The sequence below is a fragment of the Medicago truncatula genome, chromosome 4 (assembly GCF_003473485.1).
Source record: "Medicago truncatula cultivar Jemalong A17 chromosome 4, MtrunA17r5.0-ANR, whole genome shotgun sequence".
NCBI classification, from domain to species: Eukaryota; Viridiplantae; Streptophyta; class Magnoliopsida; order Fabales; family Fabaceae; genus Medicago; species Medicago truncatula.
The window spans coordinates 46,721,494-46,743,163 of record NC_053045.1 but is presented as its reverse complement, the minus strand read 5'-3'; the positions used below and the strand labels follow the sequence as shown (position 1 = coordinate 46,743,163).

At 32.5% G+C, this 21,670-nt stretch overlaps 2 protein-coding genes across 4 annotated transcripts; both read right to left on the bottom strand.

The window, feature by feature from the left end:
• Positions 1–5,166: 5,166 nt before the first annotated feature.
• LOC25493429 (polygalacturonase At1g48100) lies at positions 5,167–8,224 on the bottom strand. Its single transcript, XM_013601925.3, has 6 exons — positions 7,394–8,224; positions 7,038–7,205; positions 6,870–6,914; positions 6,231–6,438; positions 6,058–6,139; positions 5,167–5,956 (listed from the first exon to the last, which is right to left on the bottom strand). Exons 1-6 carry the CDS (start codon positions 7,766–7,768, stop codon positions 5,449–5,451), a joined length of 1,386 nt encoding a protein of 461 aa, XP_013457379.1. The 5' UTR covers positions 7,769–8,224; the 3' UTR covers positions 5,167–5,448.
• Positions 8,225–12,788: 4,564 nt separating this feature from the next.
• Positions 12,789–21,467, bottom strand: LOC112421092 (RNA N6-adenosine-methyltransferase mettl16). 3 transcript variants are annotated; one of them, XM_024781300.2, is made up of 13 exons: positions 21,313–21,467; positions 20,735–21,193; positions 20,246–20,654; positions 19,912–20,119; positions 19,530–19,637; positions 19,327–19,458; positions 19,172–19,241; positions 17,812–18,787; positions 17,264–17,377; positions 14,064–16,102; positions 13,928–13,991; positions 13,623–13,688; positions 12,800–13,009 (listed from the first exon to the last, which is right to left on the bottom strand). In XM_024781300.2, the coding sequence occupies exons 2-8, from the start codon at positions 21,168–21,170 to the stop codon at positions 18,717–18,719; spliced, it is 1,434 nt and encodes a 477-aa protein (XP_024637068.1). In that variant the 5' UTR covers positions 21,171–21,193; positions 21,313–21,467; the 3' UTR covers positions 12,800–13,009; positions 13,623–13,688; positions 13,928–13,991; positions 14,064–16,102; positions 17,264–17,377; positions 17,812–18,716. The 3 variants fall into 3 exon arrangements, with proteins under 3 accessions (XP_024637073.2, XP_024637068.1, XP_024637067.1); XM_024781299.2 differs by lacking the exon at positions 13,623–13,688; XM_024781305.2 differs by lacking the exons at positions 13,623–13,688; positions 17,812–18,787; positions 19,172–19,241; ... (4 more) ...; positions 20,735–21,193; positions 21,313–21,467 and adding an exon at positions 17,511–17,641 and having other exon boundaries at positions 12,789–13,009.
• Positions 21,468–21,670: the final 203 nt, after the last annotated feature.

Below are 21,670 nucleotides of genomic sequence, written 5' to 3'. Positions count from 1 at the left end.
CTCCGTTCCTTTTTAAGTATCTTTTTAAAGTGAATTTTTTGTTCCTATTTAACTGTTTTTTTAATATTTTAAGGGTAGAATTTGTCAATTATATCCTTTGACAATTACTTTTATCTTTTTTAGTAAAACTAATTAATGCTATCTATTTGAAAAACTAAAGTTTGTTTGTTATTTTAAAACAAAGTTTGTTTCTTGTTATCTTCAAATTTAAACAAAATTTTGTTCCAAACAATGGTTTCAAGAAGAGTTAAAATTCTATAAATAAGATAAGATGAATAGCAATTGTTAAAAGTTTCACGTGTGAATCTAGCATTGGTTGAAGCCTTAACTTTGATTAAAGGAGTTGGAAGAAAGTTAATTTGTTCTTAACTTTTGATTAATGTGAAGTTGAAATAATTTTTATATTGACTTAAAATAATCAAAAAGATGTTCACAATATTTAGGAAATTGACAATTGTTTCTTATGAGAGAGAAAGTGCGCAAAAAAATAGGAATTTGTTTGAGAAAAAGATAATAACTGACATTTGTTTGTTACAAGAAAAAGATAATATATTAAATTTATTGGAAAGATAAGGTGTGTGCAAAAAATAGAAATTTATTGGTGGATTAAAATTAGGTATAATAGAAAGAAAATGTGCAAAAATATACATCGCTGTTTTGGTGTTAAGTTTTTTAAAAAACACTTAAAAAGGAACGGAGGGAGTATACAAAAGTCAAAATGGTTTTGGTTATTTCTTAGTTTGCTACAATTTGTTTGGCAATATTGATTCACACTTTTTGCTTACTTTTCTTAGTTTGTTTCCATTTGTATTATACTTGATTCACAATTTTTTTTTTACTTTCATGTCTAAAAAAAAGGAATATTGTTTTCTCATGCCATTGTGAATTAATCATTTTAGAATTTCAACTATTTAACTATTTTCTTGTCAAAAAACAAACTATGTAACTATTTTAAAGATAATTGGATCAAGTTGTGATAAAAGATCCATCACATATCCTTAGCAAGGTCGAATAGGCAAGCTTTCGGTGCATCATACTTAATCGATACTTTTTTAATAATACATAATATATATATATATATATATATATATGAGATCATTTATTTTTTTAAATAGTGTAAGTGAGTTATTGAATAAGTAAGATATATATTATTTGTAAGATATATTGGTTGTATCATGCATGTAGTTGGTGATGTTCTTTGTGATTGAATTGCATGATTTCAAGAGTCATGTTTAATTAATGATAGTAAGATAAAATTAATTGTGTGTGATTATCTAACACTTGAATTGCATGATTTTATGTGATTTTTCAAAAACAAAATCTGATATTTGAACGATAATGTATATAAATTATTTAATTTAACAGGGATTAAAATTTACAATCAGTTCTTTGTATTTCTAACATATATAACTTTATTCTCACACACCTTGTATGAACTAAAAGTCATATTTAACACATGAAGAATAAGTAAGATATATATTCTTTGTAAGACATATTGGTTGTGTAATGCATGTAGTTGGTGATGTTCTTTGTGATTAAATTGCATGATTTCAAGAGTCATATTTAATTTATGAGAATAAGATAAAATTAATTGTGTGTGATTATCTAACACTTAAATTAATTTTCTAATTTAAAATTATTCATATATTATATTTAATGTAATTTTATTTATTTTGAAGAAACTAAATTAGCCCACCGAAATTGCCATCGGAGAGAATCGAACCTAAGACCTTGAGGAGGAGCATACTCCAAGAGCTCAAGCCACAAATTTAAAAGTCCTTATGTCCCAATTATGCGAGTCTTTTGCTCATTTCACACATATATTAAGAAAAAGTGTCTAAGTGAAAGATAAAGAGAAAAATTGTTTTAAGTGTGTTGTCAAGTATTGGTGCATTTCTCAATATCATTTTTTTAAAGCAAAACAAAATTATAATAAATTAAAACAAACATATATAGAGACCGGGGGACATAAAACCTGACTCATGAATACACCAAACGGGAGTACATCTTGATAAAAACAGACCAAGTGGATCAACCTTAAACTATCAGAACAAATATTCACTCATTACGGGCGCAAGCCAGCGAACCCGCGTATGGGAGCGAAATCAAGTTACAAAAAATATAACAAGTGAACATTTGCAAAGAGCATTGGGGTTTTAAAATTGGCGAATAGATCAACCGACAACACGATATCAAAATCCTAGTGTCTACAGCTCCTTGAACACAACATCAAGCATAAAATTTATTTCGAGCAACAAGAGGACTAGAGTGGAGGAAGCCATAATGCCTTGAAGCCTGCAGATCTCAACAAATTGAGAACATCAGAGAATCGAAGAGGTCAACTCATCAAACACAATCACAAAAACACAATAAACACATAAACACAAAAGCAAACTGCCTCCAAAACAACATAATCCGGCAACAACAAAAAAACCTCCACAAAGCTTCACGATGGCACTCGAAAAACGATGGCGGCGGCTGACAAAGAAAACCTTAAACCTTTTGGAGATTCTGACGGCACAGTGGTAGAGGGTAAACGATCGATCAAAAACGAATAGTGGTAGTGAAGAAGTTTTTTTCTTCACTCTCTCTAAGAACAACAATGTGAAGGAAGAAGAAATGATAACTAAACAATGAGTTTCAAAAAAAGAAATCTATAGATCATAGTAAATGTATGTTTCATTCCGAATTTCTCCTAGAGTTTCTCTTGTTCCTCGCTTTGGAACTCATTTTCATAAAGAGACAAAAGCTATAAAGATAATTAAACATATATTCCTTATACTCGTGTACATGAAGGAAAAAAATAGGTAAACACATGCTTTTCTCCTAGAGTTTCTCTTGTTCCTCGCTTTGGAACTCATTTTATACTCGTGTACATGAAGACAAAAGTATGTGTTTAGTTATCATTTCTTTTTTTTCGAAAAAAAGAAATGATAACTAAACACATACTTTTGAACACAATACAGACATCATGGGTAATTTTGATATTTCAACCTTAAAGTAGGGGCAGTATTGTAAATATACAACACCCATCTTCTTCCATCCTTCCTTACGTGTGCTTCTTTCTCTCCATTGGAGATCCTTCTCACTACCACCGTCATCCCCCACCGCCACCTACCCCCACCGCCGTACTCATAACCACCATGGTCATCAACAACAACCACCACCAACCCCCTCTTCTTCATTTTTACTCTTCGTGTGTCCTCTCTCTCTATTATTCCACCGGCGTCCGACCTCCGTCCTCACAACCACTGTAGTCGTCAACAGTGACCACCACCGACGACGACAACCTCTTCTCTCCCTTATGCCATCCGAGATCCGCTCAATATCCTCCGTCAAAGATCCGTTCAGTTTTTCGTCTCTCTTGCAACTTTCGGTGTATTGACAGAGAAGAGGGAGATGAGATGAGAGAGAAGAAAGGACAGTGAGTGAAAATTGCAGAGAAGGGGAGAGGAAGAGGAAGAGGGAAAGAAAAAAAATAAAGAAAGGAAAATACCGTATAATCATACCGACCGTGTTCATTTTGTGTATAAACACTGTGTTCATTTATCATTTCTGATTTCTAAAATACTTATTTTTGTTAATTGATTCAATTAAGACGTGAATCTTCGCAGCAACAATAAATATCATAATGACTAGTTAGGATTTAAGTTTTTTTTAGAGGATTAGAGGAATAAGTTTATAACATTTCATTAATCAAAATGTGTTCAATACATTCTAGTATATTAACCAAAATCTAGAAATTAGCTGATTATGAGGCCGCCTTAACTAATTTATGGACAACCTCATGAATAAACTTCACACTAAAGTTTTCATAAAATAAATTGAAAAGAGTTTTACATCCGTGTATTATGCTACCAAACTCATTAGCATCATGTTGTGCCGATAAGAAGCTGTCAACAACTCTTTTCGCGTCAAGCTCTGTAGCATCATGTTGTGCAGATAAGAGTTTTACATCGCGTTAAGTTGTTTAAATTTTAGATAATTTTATATCAACAAAATAATAAATTTAGTTGTTTATTATGACTAGAGCTTGGTCCGTTTTAAAAATAAATAAAAAATTAGTGGTGTTTTCTTGTATTGTTTGTTATGACATTTCTTAAATTTATTTGTCATACAATGAGGTGTATTATATATTTTAACTAGTTGTTCATGAATCCCTACAAGTGTTTTTTATTTTATTTTCAAGAAATGAATCCCTACAAGTGTTGTTATCCATAAAAGAATTTGCCTTTTAATTTATTATTTTTTTCTTGTAAATTTGGACCTACACTTTTATCTTCATTTGGTACCCCTGATCTCTTTGTTAAAAAATTCTAATAATATGATTAGGGAACTTCTACGGTACACCTGCAAATTACGGTGTATCGGTACTCTCGCTTACAACTTTTGTAAATTAATTATAATTTTTTATGAAAAAAATAGGTGTTTGTTGACATATATATTTTAGAAAATATCATTTTATAAGAAAAAATATCATTTCATTTTTAATAAAAATCATACTAATTTTTTTTACATTTTATTGTAAAAAATAATCAAAATTCTCTATTATGAGTAATAAGAATTCAGAAAAATCAAATTTTATTGCGTTGACATTTTTGGTAAATAAGATTTAGTTATTATAATTATAGATCATAGAAATAATTTTTTCCTACAAAAAAAACTCATTTAACTATTAATTTAAGAATTTGATGTACCAATACACTCAAATTATTAGGTGTACCATAGAATTTGTCATATGATTATGGCTACACTGTTATTTTAGTTGCCCTTGTACACTAAAAATTTTAGGATCGGCCGGATCACACATGTGATTGAGTTTTGTCCTAAAAATATAATTTTGGGTTAAATAAATTTTTTGCATTACAAGTATTCGATTAATAATACTGATATTTGCCTAAAAAGCTGCCCAAAAATGTCAACAATGAAATTTTTCATTACTTTATCCAAACAAAAATATTTAAAAATAAAAAAGCAGCTCAATTGAATCATTTAGATTGTATAAATTTTTTAATTTTTTAAAATTTACAGTTACTTCATCCAAACATGTTGGTTGCACAAAGTTAATTTTATTTTTTTTTGGTCAAGTGCACAAAGTATTTCTGATAAATGAAAATGGGATAACAAGATATTTAGATTTTTTGTTTTATCAACAAGATATTTAGATTTAAAGGGAACAAAAAATGTATACTATTTCAGCCACATAATAATAAGTATAAATGTTGAATCATGCTTTCACAATGTAGGTCCAAAAAAATGAACCAATTCAGCAACTCATCGCTCACTATGGGAAAACACACCCAAATAGGGACGAATCCTAAGAGGCACAACATAAAAAACCATAACAATCAAAAAAAAAAAAATTGTTCTCACAACTCTATACCTAATGTAATATACTATAATATAATATATCTTCTACCCAAATTTAGACTAATAATACATCATTAACTAATTACTACATTGATATGTAGAAAGATCACCAACAGTCTCAGGGTCACCTTCCCTTAAACAATTAATTGGAGGTATAGTCAAAGTCTCTTGAGCCCCATAAGCATTCCAACAAAAAGGGTCATCCAACAATTCACCTTCAAATGGCAAAAGCTCAACCTCAGAGAGTGTTATGTTTGTACAAGCAACAGTGTCACTACAAGCAAAATGAATAGGAGCAGTTCTAACATCATAAGTACCCTTAATGTTTTTGTAGGACACATCATTAACATGTACAGCTGAAGTTTGATTTAGACATTCCTTTGTCAAACAATAGTATTGGTCTATAAGGATGCAGTTTCCTACATTCTCCATTTGTATGTTCTCAAATTTTAAATTTGACACAGATCCCATTCCACCTTGCCATGTCTTTATTCTTAGTCCATTGTCTGATTCTCTTATCACTGTGTCACGGACTGTTAAGTTTGAGACACATGCTTGAGAATTGTGCACACCAAGACTTCCTATGCTGTACAAAATTAACAAAACACTAATCTTAGTGACCCATGTTGATATGTACATGTACTACTAGAAAAATACAAAATAAGAATAGATTATATAATAATGTACCTAATCCCGTGGCTAGGACCACAAGTTACACCAGCTATTTCCACATTTGAAGTCCCGGGTCCAATTGAAATGCAATCATCACCTGTTCATTCAAATCATGTTATTATATTAAGCTGGTTGCTTATATAAAAATGGTAAAATTAAGTAAATATTGGATTATATATAGCCATTACCATTGCTTATTAAGGAGTTATATATCCCAACATCTTTTGAGTTTTCAACATGTATTCCATCAGTGTTGGGGCTAAGTTTTGGTGCAGAAATGGATAACATATTGATCATTACTCCTTGGCAGCCATTAAATATCATGTGGAACTGAGGACTGTTTTCAATTTTTAGTCCATTCACATATAAATTGGAGCTCATGAAGAACCGTATCATCTACAAATATCAAAATTTAGCAATATATTATTCAATTAAATAAGTTTTTCTTCCCTAAAAATATAACGAATTTTAATTTTAATCCTTAAAAATAAAAATAGGATATTTTTGTCCCTAATTGATATAATTTTGACATCTTCTTAACATTTCTTTAATGTATAATATAGATACACATAGGCGTTGGAGATACATTTAATACATCTTGAATATAAAATGATCATGATTACGTTGACATTAGCATAAACATAAATTGACCATTAGAGACCAAAATCAAAATGGAAAATTTTGATAAGATGAAAACATCTCGTTTTTATTTTTGGGAACTATGATCAAAATTCGCTATATTTTTAAGATAAAAAAAAAATTATTTCACCCTATATTATTTACATATAGAATGTTATTTAATGACTGAGCTGAATGGTTTTACTCACAGCTGGACTTCCACATGGTCCTGACAAAGTTTTTCCATCTGGACCCTAAAAATGCCAAGTTTAATTTTTGGTTAGTGGCGTGTACCAATCAAAATTAATTTGTACACATTCACCGTGTAAAACAAATTACACTATAATGTCACTTTCTTAAATTAGTTTTTTACGTACCCTGTGAGGTTTGCAGGGAAGATCCCACCATTGATCTCCATTTCCTTCAATGGTTCCTGTACCATTAAGACTCATTTGGTCAAGTTTATAGAACACAAGCCATTGATTTCTGCTATCTGCCTCTGGCCATGAATCAGGTCCATCTGGTGCCATTAGCATACCATCCACCTGATTACATTTCAACTTTGTTAATAATTTTTTAGTATTATACTATTATAATAGTAAGAATTCGAACTAACGTTAAAATAGTTTTACACATACATATTTTAATTTGTGCATGTATTTTAAGAAATAATAATTTGTTTGTAACAAAATAAATGATATGATGAAATTAGAAATTGAAAAAGTTATCTTACTTGAAATACTAATCCTGGTTTGCATGGACCTGAAAAAATAATTGAAGTGATCATAAAAGTGTAATTTTCTGGAACCAGAAGAATCCCTGACTCTACAGCACAAGCTGCTTTCCATGCTTTCTTGAATGCAGGTGTGTCATCTGCTGAACCATCTCCAATTGCTCCAAATGATGTAACATCGAAAATACAGTCCGAAGACGAATCGCGAGGATCATTTGGGTAAGGGTCAGAAGGAACACTAGGAGAAGAGTTGGAAGGAAGAAGGGAAGATACTTTCTTTTGCTTGGTGTGAAGGTGGTTCCTTCCATCCACATTTCTCAAATTAAGTAATATAAAGGTAATCCAAAGAATAAATAGTCCATGAATGAGATCCATGAGAAATTCAAAATTTGTATGTGCCCAATATTGTGCTACAACAAAATGTTGCTAAATTATTGATTGTTTCAATATATAGAGACAAAAATTCCTGTTTCAGAAATATTATATTTGTGTTAAAGATAATTGGAAGAGATTGAAATTGAAGAAAGAAGAATGGCTAAGGTCTATTGTTAAAACATAGCACATTGATTGGTCTAGCAAGGATCATCTCTTATTTATACTCAAAAAACTTACTATATGATTGATTGTTCATACTAAATGGTTTCTCAAAGCATATAAATGTTGCCACGTGTCAATTTTGTGTTGGTTAAAAGTATATTAGGATACGATTGGAGGCTTTTGAAAGCACTTTTGAAGGTTTAGTAGCTAGGGTTTATTTTGGTCCTCAACTTCGTTATTTTTCTTTGTAGCTATTACAATTAATGTTCACTTTTTTTTATTTGTGGTCCCTCATACTTTGGTTGGTTCTCTTCTTATTTATACTTCAAAAATACAATACACTTACTATTATTTTCTCTCCTATATATTCCTATATCGGTGAATAATATTACATTTTCAGGAAATTCCAAATCACATCATGAGGCTTAAAGATTCTAATAAATCAAGCAAAAAGTAGAAACTATACTTCTTTTAATTTTCACTTTATTTTTAAATTGCTTTTGTTTAAACTAATAAAACTATGAGAATATATACATATGCATTCCTTTGTGTACAAAAAATTATTTGAACCTTAAGAAACAGTGAATACTTTTGGCTTATACTCTAATAAGCTGTTTAATTTAATAAACAAGCTAGCATATGAATATACTTTTGGAGAAAATAAACAAAAGTAATAAACCATTCATAAAACTGGTGCCTTTAATTAATTAGTATCAATTTTGTTCATTAAGATTTAAGCATGTAACATGTTTCTCTGTGGTTTCCCCTGGTAAGTAATTAAGAAACCAACAGACACATGCAGCTTCAGAAAAACAAAACCAATGGTATATACTTATATACTGCATGTGTATCATTTATTGCTATTGATTGAAATAATTAAGGACAATACGTACAGTATCAAGTATCAGATTTAGTGATTAAGCAACAGCTAATTAGCATCATCATGATGGATCAATTAATACATGTAAACTTTTATGGTGAATCACAATAAACCACCATTCTAATTTGAGCTAATAAAAACTTAATTTTCCATTTTATGAACTAGAAACTTTATTTTGCTTGCAAAATTAGTTAATCAAAGTATCAAACTATCATATCACCTTATCCTTAGGACAATACTCTACAAAATTCTAAAGCAACATACACATAATTGAATTATCCTATAATACACTCATATTGTTATGACAAATACTTGCTTGTACGTACTATTTTGATATATATATATATATATATGAACTTAATATTTCCACTCAAAAATGAACACGTATATATGTTTGGGAAATTCATGAATTAAAAATAGTAAGTCCACAAATGGTGAATATGGTATTGATATCTATCTCGTGACTCTTTGTTGTTGTTTAGCTTGTTGTGGCCAAGGAATTGTATAGGCAGCATATATTAGGTGGGAGACAACAAAAATTGAATCATTCACGGGTAGAATATTTTTGAATAAATGCCAAAATATATTTTGTATAATTTTTTTTAGTAATGATGATGAATGAGTGAGTGACCCTAGCTAGCTATACATTATCTATATATCACATTAATTACCACTACCACTCGATCAATACCAAATAATGAAGATCATATTAATTGAAAAAGCATATATAATATAAAACTTTATATATATATATGATGAATTCACCTGATGAATGAGTGTCTTTCTTTTTTGTTATGTTTGTAATGTAGTAGTCGACGTGTGTATTTGCAAAATGTGGTGTTGCAAATAGAATGAATGAGTTGGGGTTTGAGTATGAAGAGGGTTATGGTTTTATAAGATAGAAGTATTAATGGAACGGAACTGTTGAGCATGCATGCGTGCATGTTTGTCTTAACATGTCACGTGTGTAGTATCACTCACTCACTATCACGGATTCTAGCTGAATCAAACAAACATAAACACAGATCGTAAGTTATTAACAGAAGAAAAATTGGTAGTAATAAATAAATAAATATTGATTCTAGGATGCGACGAAATTCTTTGTGCTGACACTAGGTGCCAGTGACACTGTGCGGTTCTCATCTTAGACAAGTGTCATTCAACCACATCACCAGCTAAGTTACTGGTTCATTGTTTCATAGGGGGAAGGAGACTGAACGATATATATATGTTTGTTATCAAGGTGGGATGGATAAAATTATACTACGTTACCATTTTGTAAACTTGCGACCACAGTTGTCTGACACAATTTTCTTTTTTTTGTTGATGCCAATATTAGAGAATTTTCTACTTTTGTAATATGTTTTCTTTTACGGATTTCTCCCTCTGTGTAATCAAAAAATTAAAAAAAAAACTTGCCACCACACCTTTCCACAAAGAGCACAACCTGCCAAGCCAAACGTTGGTCAATTTATATGCCCATTATTATATATGTCGATTGCAAACTTCCAACCATATTTTGGAAATCTCTCACAATGTACCATGTATGCTTTTACTCATCTTAAAAGTGATTTTACAAATGAATTATAATTAACTTTAATCATTATTTGAGTAAAAGCTCGAATTTAAAACTCTGCTTACTATTAGAATTAATTTTGACTGTCATTTGTGTTTGTATTATCAAACCATGATTATAATCTATACGTGAAAGGTCAAAATTAGTTTACTTAACATAATATATAGAAGGCTTAATTACACTTTTGGACTCCTAACTAATTAAATACAAAACAGTCTCCTATGTATTGGATCTTTGGTAGTTTTGGCCCCCTAGACCAATTTTGACTCGGTCAACGCTGACGTGGCACTTCAAAGGCGCCACGTGTGCATTGTTTTAATTAAAAATAAATAAAAAAAGCCACATATAAATTAAAGAATTAAATAAATGAAGAAAAAAAACAAAAAATAATTTAAAAAAAAAAAAGAAAAAAAAAGGAAGGAAATTTTGTTCCAAAATCTGATTTTAGCTCTTCTTCCTCTCATCTCTCTCTAAAACACTGATTCAAGAACCTGCTCCATTGACAGAAGCATGGAAAAAGTGGAAAAAGGATGAGTAGCTCAATGCAAGCACGATAATGAAATAATGTTCTATTGAACGAAACGAAAGTTTCGTTTTTATCAAAAGAAAAAGGAGCATATCACATGCACTTTGACATATATAAAGGGCACAAAACAAGGCAGCTATATTAGTTGCATGTTGCTTATACATAACTTGAATAAGAATTACACCTACATTGTTCCTTAACAATTCAATAGCTTGATATATTTATCATATAAATTCTTTTTTTACTCCCTTACTCTGTCGTTTCCTATCTGTATATTTATTATAAACTGCTCAGTTATTTGTTAATTTGCAGTTATAAATGCAATATTATTAGTTCAGCATGAATAATGCAAGAATATCTGAATAATCTTTAATAGTATGAATATCTATTTTTGAATCAATTTTTGAATCAGTTAAAAAGTGTTTTAAAACTCCTCATCTGAGACACAATAACTCCTACATGTTACCTTGAATGCATGAATAAAAGCTCCCTGTATTATCAATTTGATTTGATGATCTCCCAAAAAAATCAGAACAATCACATATATTGTTTACATTATTAAAAGTATAATGATAGTTTCTATTTATATTTCCTCATCAACTTTGTTCCTGAATGCTACAACTAGTTTACCTGTGTTTGAAAAATTAAAATGCCACTTTACTTCCTCGTGTTTCTGGTTACAATTCGAATACGAGAGAGATTCAATCGGAGCAAATCCATGGTGGTGGTGAAGCAGTCGCAGAAAGCTTCAAGATTTTGGAACAAAGGGTTTTGGAGAGAGCAGTTTTTTAAGGAGAGATGAGAGGAAGAAAAGGGAGAATCAGATTTTGGAACACGATTTCCTTCCTTTTTTTTTTAATTATTTGTTTTTTTTTCATTTATTTAATTCTTTAATTTATATATGGTTTTTTTAATTTATTTTTAATTAAAACAATGCACATGTGGCGGCTTTGAAGTGCCACATCAGCGTTGACCGAGTCAAAATTGATCTATGGGGCCAAAACTGCCAAACATCCAATACATAGGGAGCTGTTTTGTATTTTAATTAGTTAGAGGGCCAAAATTGCCAAAGATCCAATACATAGGAGGCTGTTTTGTATTTTAATTAGTTATGAGTCCAAAATCGCAACTTCTTAAAACATAGAGGGCCAAAAGTGCAATTAAGCCTATATAAAATTCATAGATGAAAGAAAGTACCCCAAAAAATGATTGCATGAAGGGACAAAAAAAAAAAAAAAAAAAACTTATATATTGATTAATGAGAAAATTGTTTTACGAACTATTGTTGTATTGCCAAAACCATATCGTTCACGTGGTATTTCTTATTCTTGTGTGTGTCACGGGCTATGGGTGGGGGATTGATTAAAATAAATTGAGTTGTGAGTAGATGTTTTGTGGGTTCTTTCTAATGACTGTTCTTTCGAGTGAGACAGTGATGAAGACAGTGTATGTATGAATTGAATTATAAAGAATAAAACAGATGTGTCATTTAACAACCTTGTTCACGAGCCATGTTATTTTAATTAAGCTTAATAATTGGTGTGATATATTGTCTTAATCAATACTTATAGTTAGGGGTGTGCAAAGTTAAAACCAAATCAAAACCAAAACCAAATATTGGTTTTGGTTTTGTTCCTGAAACCACTTCACTAAAAACCGGTTTTTAAGTACAACCAGTTTGGATATGGTTCAGAACCGGTTTGAAACCGGTTTGTCAGAAAAACCAATTTTTTGAACTAAACCAGTTTTTTTTATTCAAACCGGTTTTAAACCAATTTTTTTATTCAAAATCCGGTTTTAATCCAGTTTCAAAAAAAAAAACTAGTTTTCCATTTTTTTTTTTGCAAATTCTAAATTTCATTCAATAACATATATCTACTTCAAAAATAATCAAACCGGTTTTAAAACTAGTTTTCCATAAGTTTTGTAAGTCATGACAAAATCAATCCAATCATTGTACACCAATAATAGTTACAATCATCCAAAAAAAACTAAATAAATCTTGTGAATTGTGATGCAATCATCCACCAAGAGAGCTAACAACAAGTAGAAATGCAGTAACCTTTTGTTTAAATTGAATTGCCATTTTCTGCAAGCCTGAGACAAAAAATTCAAAGAAAACTAAGGATGAGGACACAAATGTGATTACAAACCTCAATATAAATGTGTTCATAAACTTAAATATATACCATGTCACAAGCAAATCCTATAATTTATACAGGAGTAAAACAACATAGCAAGCATACATTTAAAAATGCTTTTAAGCTTTTGAACCTTGCTTAAATTACAAGGTGTGGTTCTTTACCTTTCTGTAACCGATGAATTAAGATAGGATGGATCAAATTTTAAATTTGTATTTTCGATTTCGGAAAGAAAATCTACATGTTTTTGAAACCGTACAATCCTGACCCAACGGCTACCGATACATTGATAGTGAATGCAATATCCTAACTACAGAGCTAGTGATGTGTAATTAGGAGAAGCTATATATTAGAACCAAAGAGCTTAGGGACCAAGACAATGAGAAACCATAAGTAGGAGCATTAGAAATGCAATGTTAGGAAATTATCACTGCTTCCTTTAGGCCTCACTGCAATGATAAAATGGATGTTGGACAACAACATAATAATAAAGCAATAAATATGTCCCTATCTAAGGGTAGAAAATTCAAAAGTTAGAGAATACCCTTAGACAAAAGTTGGTTTTCTACCTCTCTATGTCCCTCTCAAGTCTCAATCACCGTACATTCCCCCTGGCCAGGCATTATTTAGACCTTCTGTAATCCCAAAATAACTCATGAAGAGTACTGTCAATAATGTATGCTAGAGATGCCAAGAATCAAATCAAGATGACAGTTTTTCTGTGTAAATAATTTTCAGCAACTAGGTCTTGATTCATTTGTAGTAGTTTCTTTTAAACTCTAAAATTGGTGCACACTTTCTAGTAACAAACAGATAAGTTCACCAATTTCTCCATGACAGAAATGCAAAAACTAATATTGGATGGGAGAAATACCTTCAATCATCATCAAGCCTCAAAGAAGCCGAATGACCATCAAAATTTAATTGAGAAAGAATATCTGCAAAACACAAACATTTCATTATGTATCAAGCCATATTTTAATATAGTAAATATCATCTTCTAGTCTTACCTTGCTCAAGTTCATGTAGAGTGTCAAGATCATCATTTGTAACCACAGATGAAGTCTCAATGTCTTGATCTTTTACTTTAAGCCAATCCTGGGTGCAAACCAATGCTTCCACGGTTGTTGATGATAGAGAACTTCGATATGGATCAAGGACCCTTCCTCCGGTACTGAAAGCAGATTCAGAGGCAACCGTAGTGACAGGTATAGCTAATATTTCTCTTGCCATTCTTGCTAGGACTGGATACCGGTTGGAATTTTCCCTCCACCACATTAAGACATCTAACTCCCCTTCTGCCTCTAAATCAGCAGCCAAGTACGAAGTTACTTCAGAACCAGATCTAGTGCTTCCACTTGACTTGTAGAATGGATTAAAGCCATAGGGATCAGATTGTCCACTTACTTGGGATCGGTTTTCTTGTGAGTTAGCAGAAGACTCCCCAATCCAACCATTATACTCATTGAAAACTGAATTGAAACTTGAATATACTTTGTCTTTGAAACACTTAGCCTCGTCACTACCAAAGTGATTATCAGCATACCAAATGATAAACTTCTGTTTGTGTCTAGGGTCTAATACCAGAGCAATTAGCAGCATCATGTTCAGGCTATTAGGATCCCCCCAATACTTATCATACTTAATCTTCATACTTACAGCCATATCTTTTATACGCTTATCTGGATGATTGCACATTTCTTTTATCTTCTTTCCAATACCTCAAACATGTACATATTGCTAGTTACATAGGACGAACCAGAGAGACGCACAGTAGCATTGTAAAACAGCTCTAAAAAGGGGAGAATAGAGCGCACATATTCCCAATCCTCAGGCAAAGGGAGACCTTTCCCTTTCCGTAACTCTTTGACATATGTATGATCTTGCATCTCCAACAATGCAAATGTTGGCATGTGTTTAAGTGCAGCATCAAGCATTAAATAGCTAGTATTCCACCTTGTTTCAATATCTAGGTTGACAAAACCCTTATATTGAACTTTTTGTGGATCAATGCATGCCTTGAATCTTTGTAACCTAGAAGAGGAAGCTTGAACATACCTCACTGCACCACGAATCCTCAAAACTTCACGCTCAATATCCTTTAGACCTTCTTTCACGATTAAATTTAAGACATGTGCACAACAACGAGTATGAAAATACTCTCCTCCCATAAGTAAACCATCAGGCATAAGGGCTTTTTTGAGTTGCGATATTCCAACATCATTAGATGATGCATTATCGACTGTCATAGTGAGCACCTTATTTAACCCCCAACCAGTCAAACAATTCCACACCGTTTGAGCCATTACATCTCCTGAGTGGCCTGGCACTTGACAAAAATTTAAAATCTTCTTGTTTAACTTCCAATTGTTGTCAACAAAATGAGCCGTCAAAGACATATAGCTATAGTTTTGGCAAGAAGTCCAAAAGTCAGTGGTTAGACAAACTCTACCACAATGTTGGGAAAGGAATGTCTTCAACCTTACTTTTTCGTTGCCCCACATTTGCAAGATGTCGCGTGATAATGTAGTGCGTGAGGGAATCTTAAACTGCGGTATTCCAAGGTTCAAAAAATGATGAAGTGCTTCATGATCCACCTTTCTAAAGGGAAGCTCAAGACCTATGAACACTTTACCCAGTGCTTTTCGGAGTTCCATTTGATCAAACTTTGAGATTGCGGATGAATTCCCTTCCATATCTGCTGTTGAGCATGAACCCGATTTCTGCTTCTTGTTACTATCTTCCTCTTGGTGTTTCAACCAATGATTTCTCATTGAACTCGTTCCACCGTTAAACTTTATCTCCTTGGGACAGTAAAGACATTTTGCTCTCTTTTCCTCCTCTGAAACAACTATAAAGTGATCCCATGCTTCTGAGCGATTCTTGCGTACACGAGAGGGAGGAGGTAATGGATTGGCAGCAGGGGTAGGACTAGAAACCTCATGCTCTGATGTTTCAGAGGTTGGAAAGTCACGAATATCCATCACTGCAAAGTTGAAGCTCTTAAATGATTAATGTAAGCTTATTCTTTTCACTTTCATCTGCTTATCTACAATTTCAGGAAAGGGAGATAGTGGTTAGAATCCATGCAATATATAGAATAAAAAACATCAAACTGACATAAAGTTCTTGTCAAAAACACCAAATTGACAAAATTCTGCTTCTAGTAGATTATCAATACCACATATAGTCTACAGATTCAAGGGAAGTAATAGCTAAAAAGGAATATCAAAAGTGATCGGATTCAGAATGACGAAATAGGCAAGCAACATTTCAAACCAATTCATGCTAATACGATACCACAACAGAAGAAGCATAAACATTTATATAAGCACAAAAACCAGTGCACAAAACAAAATCAAAATAATCTAATATAAAAACCAGTTCACAAAAAATCGCAAGACTCTTTTTACCACCAGAAGCTGAGAATGTTTACAATTTTACTTGATTATGAAAAAGCATATGTATTATTACAAAAGTCACCAAATTTTTTCAAAGATGCAGACTCATAAAATTGATCACAGCATATATGCAACGCATCCTAAAAAACAATTTTGTCCATCAACACAAAATGTGGAAAAGAATTCCATATCACAATCAAGATACATGGATTGTTATGATGAAAAATAGTTCACTGTTGATTTAAAGTTTCTTCACAAAAATACTAACACAAAGTTAATTACATTTTAGGCACTGGATTCTTAATCAACAACTATAATTTCATACTTTAGCATTCTAAATCAAAAGTACACCACTCACTTATTTGGTAATAAAATCTAGAACTTTCAAGAAACGGGAGATTGTGTCATTCCCACTTGATTGTGAACCAACCAATTCAAAATTACATTTTCATTTAAAAAGTCTTTCAATTCCATACCACAAAAACAACAAATTTTATTTCAGTTCAGCTCCAACATAAAATACAAACCAATTCCATAAAATTTTGACTGTGATATGGAATTCCAACCCTGATTTTAGAACTGTATACTGTAATGAATTAGGGCTCAATTATATTATGATATGTGATATAACAGATCATACATTAAACACATAATGCTACACCATGCAATCAATGATTCAAGCTGTGAAATTTTCAATTTTCAAACATTAAGAGTTTAATTGAAACAGATCATAAATTTCAAATTTATCAGTACATACATGGAACATAAAATAAAAAACAATAAAAAAAAAAAAAAAAACAGATCAAAACCTCAGGGTGATAACGAATTCCTCCTTTCATTGGACCACGAGCATTGTCATGTTGGATCCTAAACCCAACATAAGAAACCAAAGTTCCATCATCTTTGGGAATGGTACATTCAACCTACAAATCAAACACAACAGAGAAAATCAGAAACCCTTATCAATTTCAGCTAATGGTGAAGCAGATTGAGAAATCGTGATTATAAGTTTGAGAAGTGAAATCCTGATTTGGGATTGTGAAATCGTGATTATACCTCACAATTTTGGGAATTAGGGTTGCGAATTTGGGGGAATTAGGGTTGCGAATTTGAGATTTGGGAATTGGAAGAGAGAAAAAAAATGGAAAACTGAAATGGTTAAAATCTGGATCCGAATTTTAGCTGGTTTGGATATCCAACCTGTTTAAAATGGGTTGGTTGGTAACCATTTACAAAAAATCCAGATATTTTAAAGTAGACTGGATATGGTTATGGGTTTGGGCCTAAAACTGGTTGATATGCACACCCCTACTTATAGTATACACAAAAAACATGTTCCCACGGCATCGGCTCGTACCTGTTTGAGGAGTTCTACCGGGTGGTCCAGCGTCACAGGCTCCTGTTCTGTTCAACCACAGAGATACATGCACATTCTATATTGATATTCACAATAATTTAATTCACCACACACGAACAGTAACTACAAAAGTCAAATCATGTTGTATCGTATAGACTGTCTTATATAGTAGTTACTTAATTTTATTATTACTAAACAAAAGCCATTGAATAAGTTAGAGCTTTACCTTCTTAATGATGCAATGTACGGTTACAAATTGGTTAGGAAAAGTTCATATACATAATACAAGCAGCAAGTACTTAAAAACTATTAATAGTTTTGGAGGTTGAGAAGGTGTTTCTCACGGCAGAAAGTTACTAGTGCAGTCACCGTCACTGATGTTCGGCGGTGATGAAAACCAGTGAGTGCAGTGACGGACGATATCTTGGATGTTGTTTTATTGTGATGCGAACAATATTTGAGCGTAGAGGTTGCATACTGAATCCAATGCGCTGCAAGATTTAATGGCCGACAGTGTTTTCCTTATATGATCTGTGGACACGAGGTTATTCTTTTGTTTTCTCTTAACACAAAGCTAAGCCACAGTAGGAGCAAGTACTAAACATGTTGAGTAGAAAAGGAAGATTAGTTTGACATTTTAAAATTCAACAAGTTCTTGTTATAAGTACAATTCTCAAACCAGCTGAAATTGTTCTTGTAAGGTTTAGTACTATACAAAACTTCTCAAGGACAAACAATGTCTCCAGAAATCATTGATGGTCCTCTATTTCCTTTTTTACACCAACATATTACTCTGACTTGCTTTCTATAAATATTGATCCCAGAAGTGAACACTCATGAACTTCTCAGCATCTCGTAACATATACAGTCACCATTCCAAATGATAAATCAAATAGCCAAAAACCCTACACTCCTCTGGTACAAAATTTATTCCGTAAGGCTTCTTCTAGTTTTTGGAAAATCGCTGAGAATGCTCCTGCACAGAGAACAGCCCACAACAAAATAGTTTATTCACTCATTCTAGAGGAGGGATTCTTTATTTTGAATTCAAACATTTCAAATATCAACTTATCAATCACAGGCACCAGTCTAAAAGGATGACAAAAGAATGGAGTGTCAAAATAAGCATGACCACAAAACAAAAAATTCAGTGAAGTGGTTAGCAAACAGTCGGACCAACAACTTTTTCATACATACAAAACCCATGTTTGAAATATTAATGATTTCACTTAGCCAAGAAGGACATCTCTGCAAACACAGAGAGATAACATATTCCTCCAAAGCTATTTCTAGAGTGTAGACTAAAATGCTACTAAAATTATGAGAAAGACAATTAGGATAAGCAGTTTGGAGAAAAAACCTGATAATGGACTATTCCTATCTTGTACTGAACCTTTCACCAACAGTATCCCAGGGATTTGCTGAAAAACCTGTAGGATGAAAAGAAAACAGTAAGGTCAACGTGAATCTGCCAATCAAAATTATTATTCAAGCTGGCAAAGAGTGCAAACATACTGATATACGGAGGCCTGATCTATCACAACTTGGTCCATTAGATGTCTTCTCTGTAGGTTGATAATCAATTGATTCATTGATAATGGGTAGTTCATTTAAGATTGAATCACAGTCATCTTTTGTTGCCATAACCTATAAAATTGAAATTATGCTTAACAGCCATTACAAGGAACTTACATCAGAATCTAATAAACTAGTCTTACATCCACAGTGAAAGAGGAGGTGTTCATTGTGCAGGATAAGCCATGTAAAGAAAAGTAAGACTTCACCCCTTCCAGCACATTAATGGCACTATGTTGGCGTTGAAGACCCTGCAAAAGTAAATTTGTCTAATGGCATCATGATAGGGTTTTGGAAAGAGCGTGTTGCTAGCATCATTCAAAATTAAAGGTTCTAAGTCATCCTGATATCACCTTAAGCCTTAGTATAGATAAAAATATAGATTATGTTCTCAACAATTCTATCAAGGGCCGATATCTTAGTACGACATATTCAATGATGTAGGATAAGAGAAAATTTTATGAACTGAATTATGTGTCGGCATAAACAATACAGTTGCTAGATACTGTAAAATAGATACTAAACCTCAAGCATGAAGGACATGGCATTCTTATTTGGCAAAGAAATTGATGACTTCTTCTGTACAAGAGGCAAGAAAGACCAAGCAAGCCCCCATCGGGATGTCCTGCCCTGGACAAATTCAGTTGTCTTTACTACAGTGACTCCAACTTCCCAAAGTTTTGATCTAAGGTACTTGAGATTTGATTTTCTACCTATCATTGAAGTGAACCACCTATGAACGCATCGAAATATATGAGCACAAATTTATTACAAGTAAATATCAACACTTAAGCATATGAAACAGGATATCAACACTTAAACATATGAAACAGGAAGTCTATCCATGTAAAAGTAATACCTAAAATGTTGCTTCAGTTGAGTACTATCTTCAATAATACGTGTAATGAAGGCTTTCTCGCCGCCAGGGCAAACCATCTCTTCAGAAGTGCCACCGCAAGAAGTTTTGGGATTAAGTCCACCTTCCTCCAAGCTTTCAAAAAATGGCGGATTACACATACAAAAATCAAACTTCTCATCATCCTTGACTACACCAACAAGTATGGGAGGTCCATGATAATTCTTATTCTCACGTAAATTCAAATCAAGAGGTAATATCGGCAAAGGCTCTACCTCCGTGTCACACAAATCTATCTTGTCACAGGAAGTAGTTGAATTGCTTTGAACCTTCCTAATTTCAATCAACTCAGAAATATGCGGATTACTATTAACATTACTTTCCGCACATTCAATTGCAACATCAGTTACATCTGCATCCAATTATGCAAATTTCAACAAATCTATTTTTTTATTTTATTTTCACAGCAACCAAAAAAACAAGGATACATACCTGATCCTACAAAACTCCATCCCAAAAGAGATGCACCAAGAAGTGGATAAATGCAATTAGCTCCGGTTCCTATATCAAATCCTCTGACCTTAATTCCACTTGAAATCGTATTTGGAATGATGTTTGATAAGAGAAGATCCTGAAGCCAATGAATGTAATTAGACCTATTGGGTACAGTGGGACAAAGCTGCCCATCTGGAATCCACCAGTTGAGAGAATGGTCATGGTGGAGCAAGACACGGGTGAGTTCACGCGTGGCATTGAAGTCGGTCCAATCGATTGTGGGGTACCCAGTATGCGAGTATTGCACAAAAGGTTGGAAGGATGGGTACAAAGAAGCCAAATGGGCAAAGTCAGGTGGATTCTCTGAATACTTGTTGTTGGGGTGAATGGTAGGTCGGTCTTCTCTCTTCCTTTTCTTGTTTTTGCCCCCCATCGCTCGAACCAAATTGTTGTTACCTATGTCAATAATCCCTCATTCATAATTGTTTCTAAAATTCCAAACTTTATAACAATTCCCAATTTTGAAACCCTAAAATAAAGAAAGAAAGAAACAATTGGAGAATGAATTGACTTACCTTAGAGTGATTGGAAACTGAGAGCAAGAGAGTTGAGCCGCGGGAGAGAACTCTCTCAGCTGGTCGTGGGAATTCGTGATTGAACGAACTCGGCAGTTCAATTTGATGTTGAAATTGTCCTTGTAGGATTTAAGTGAAGAAGAAAGAAAAATGGTTTTAAGTGTTCTTCTCAAATATTAATTAGAGTTCTTATTGAAAAAAGTAATTAATATTTTATTGAAAAATAAAATAAAAATTATTTTGAAACAATATTTTTTTTACAAAAAAGCTCACTTATTATGAATGGAAGGAGTATTAAATTTTGTAAGTTGAATTAATTTAATTTTGCATTATTGCTCAACGACTTCAGAAAGGAAGT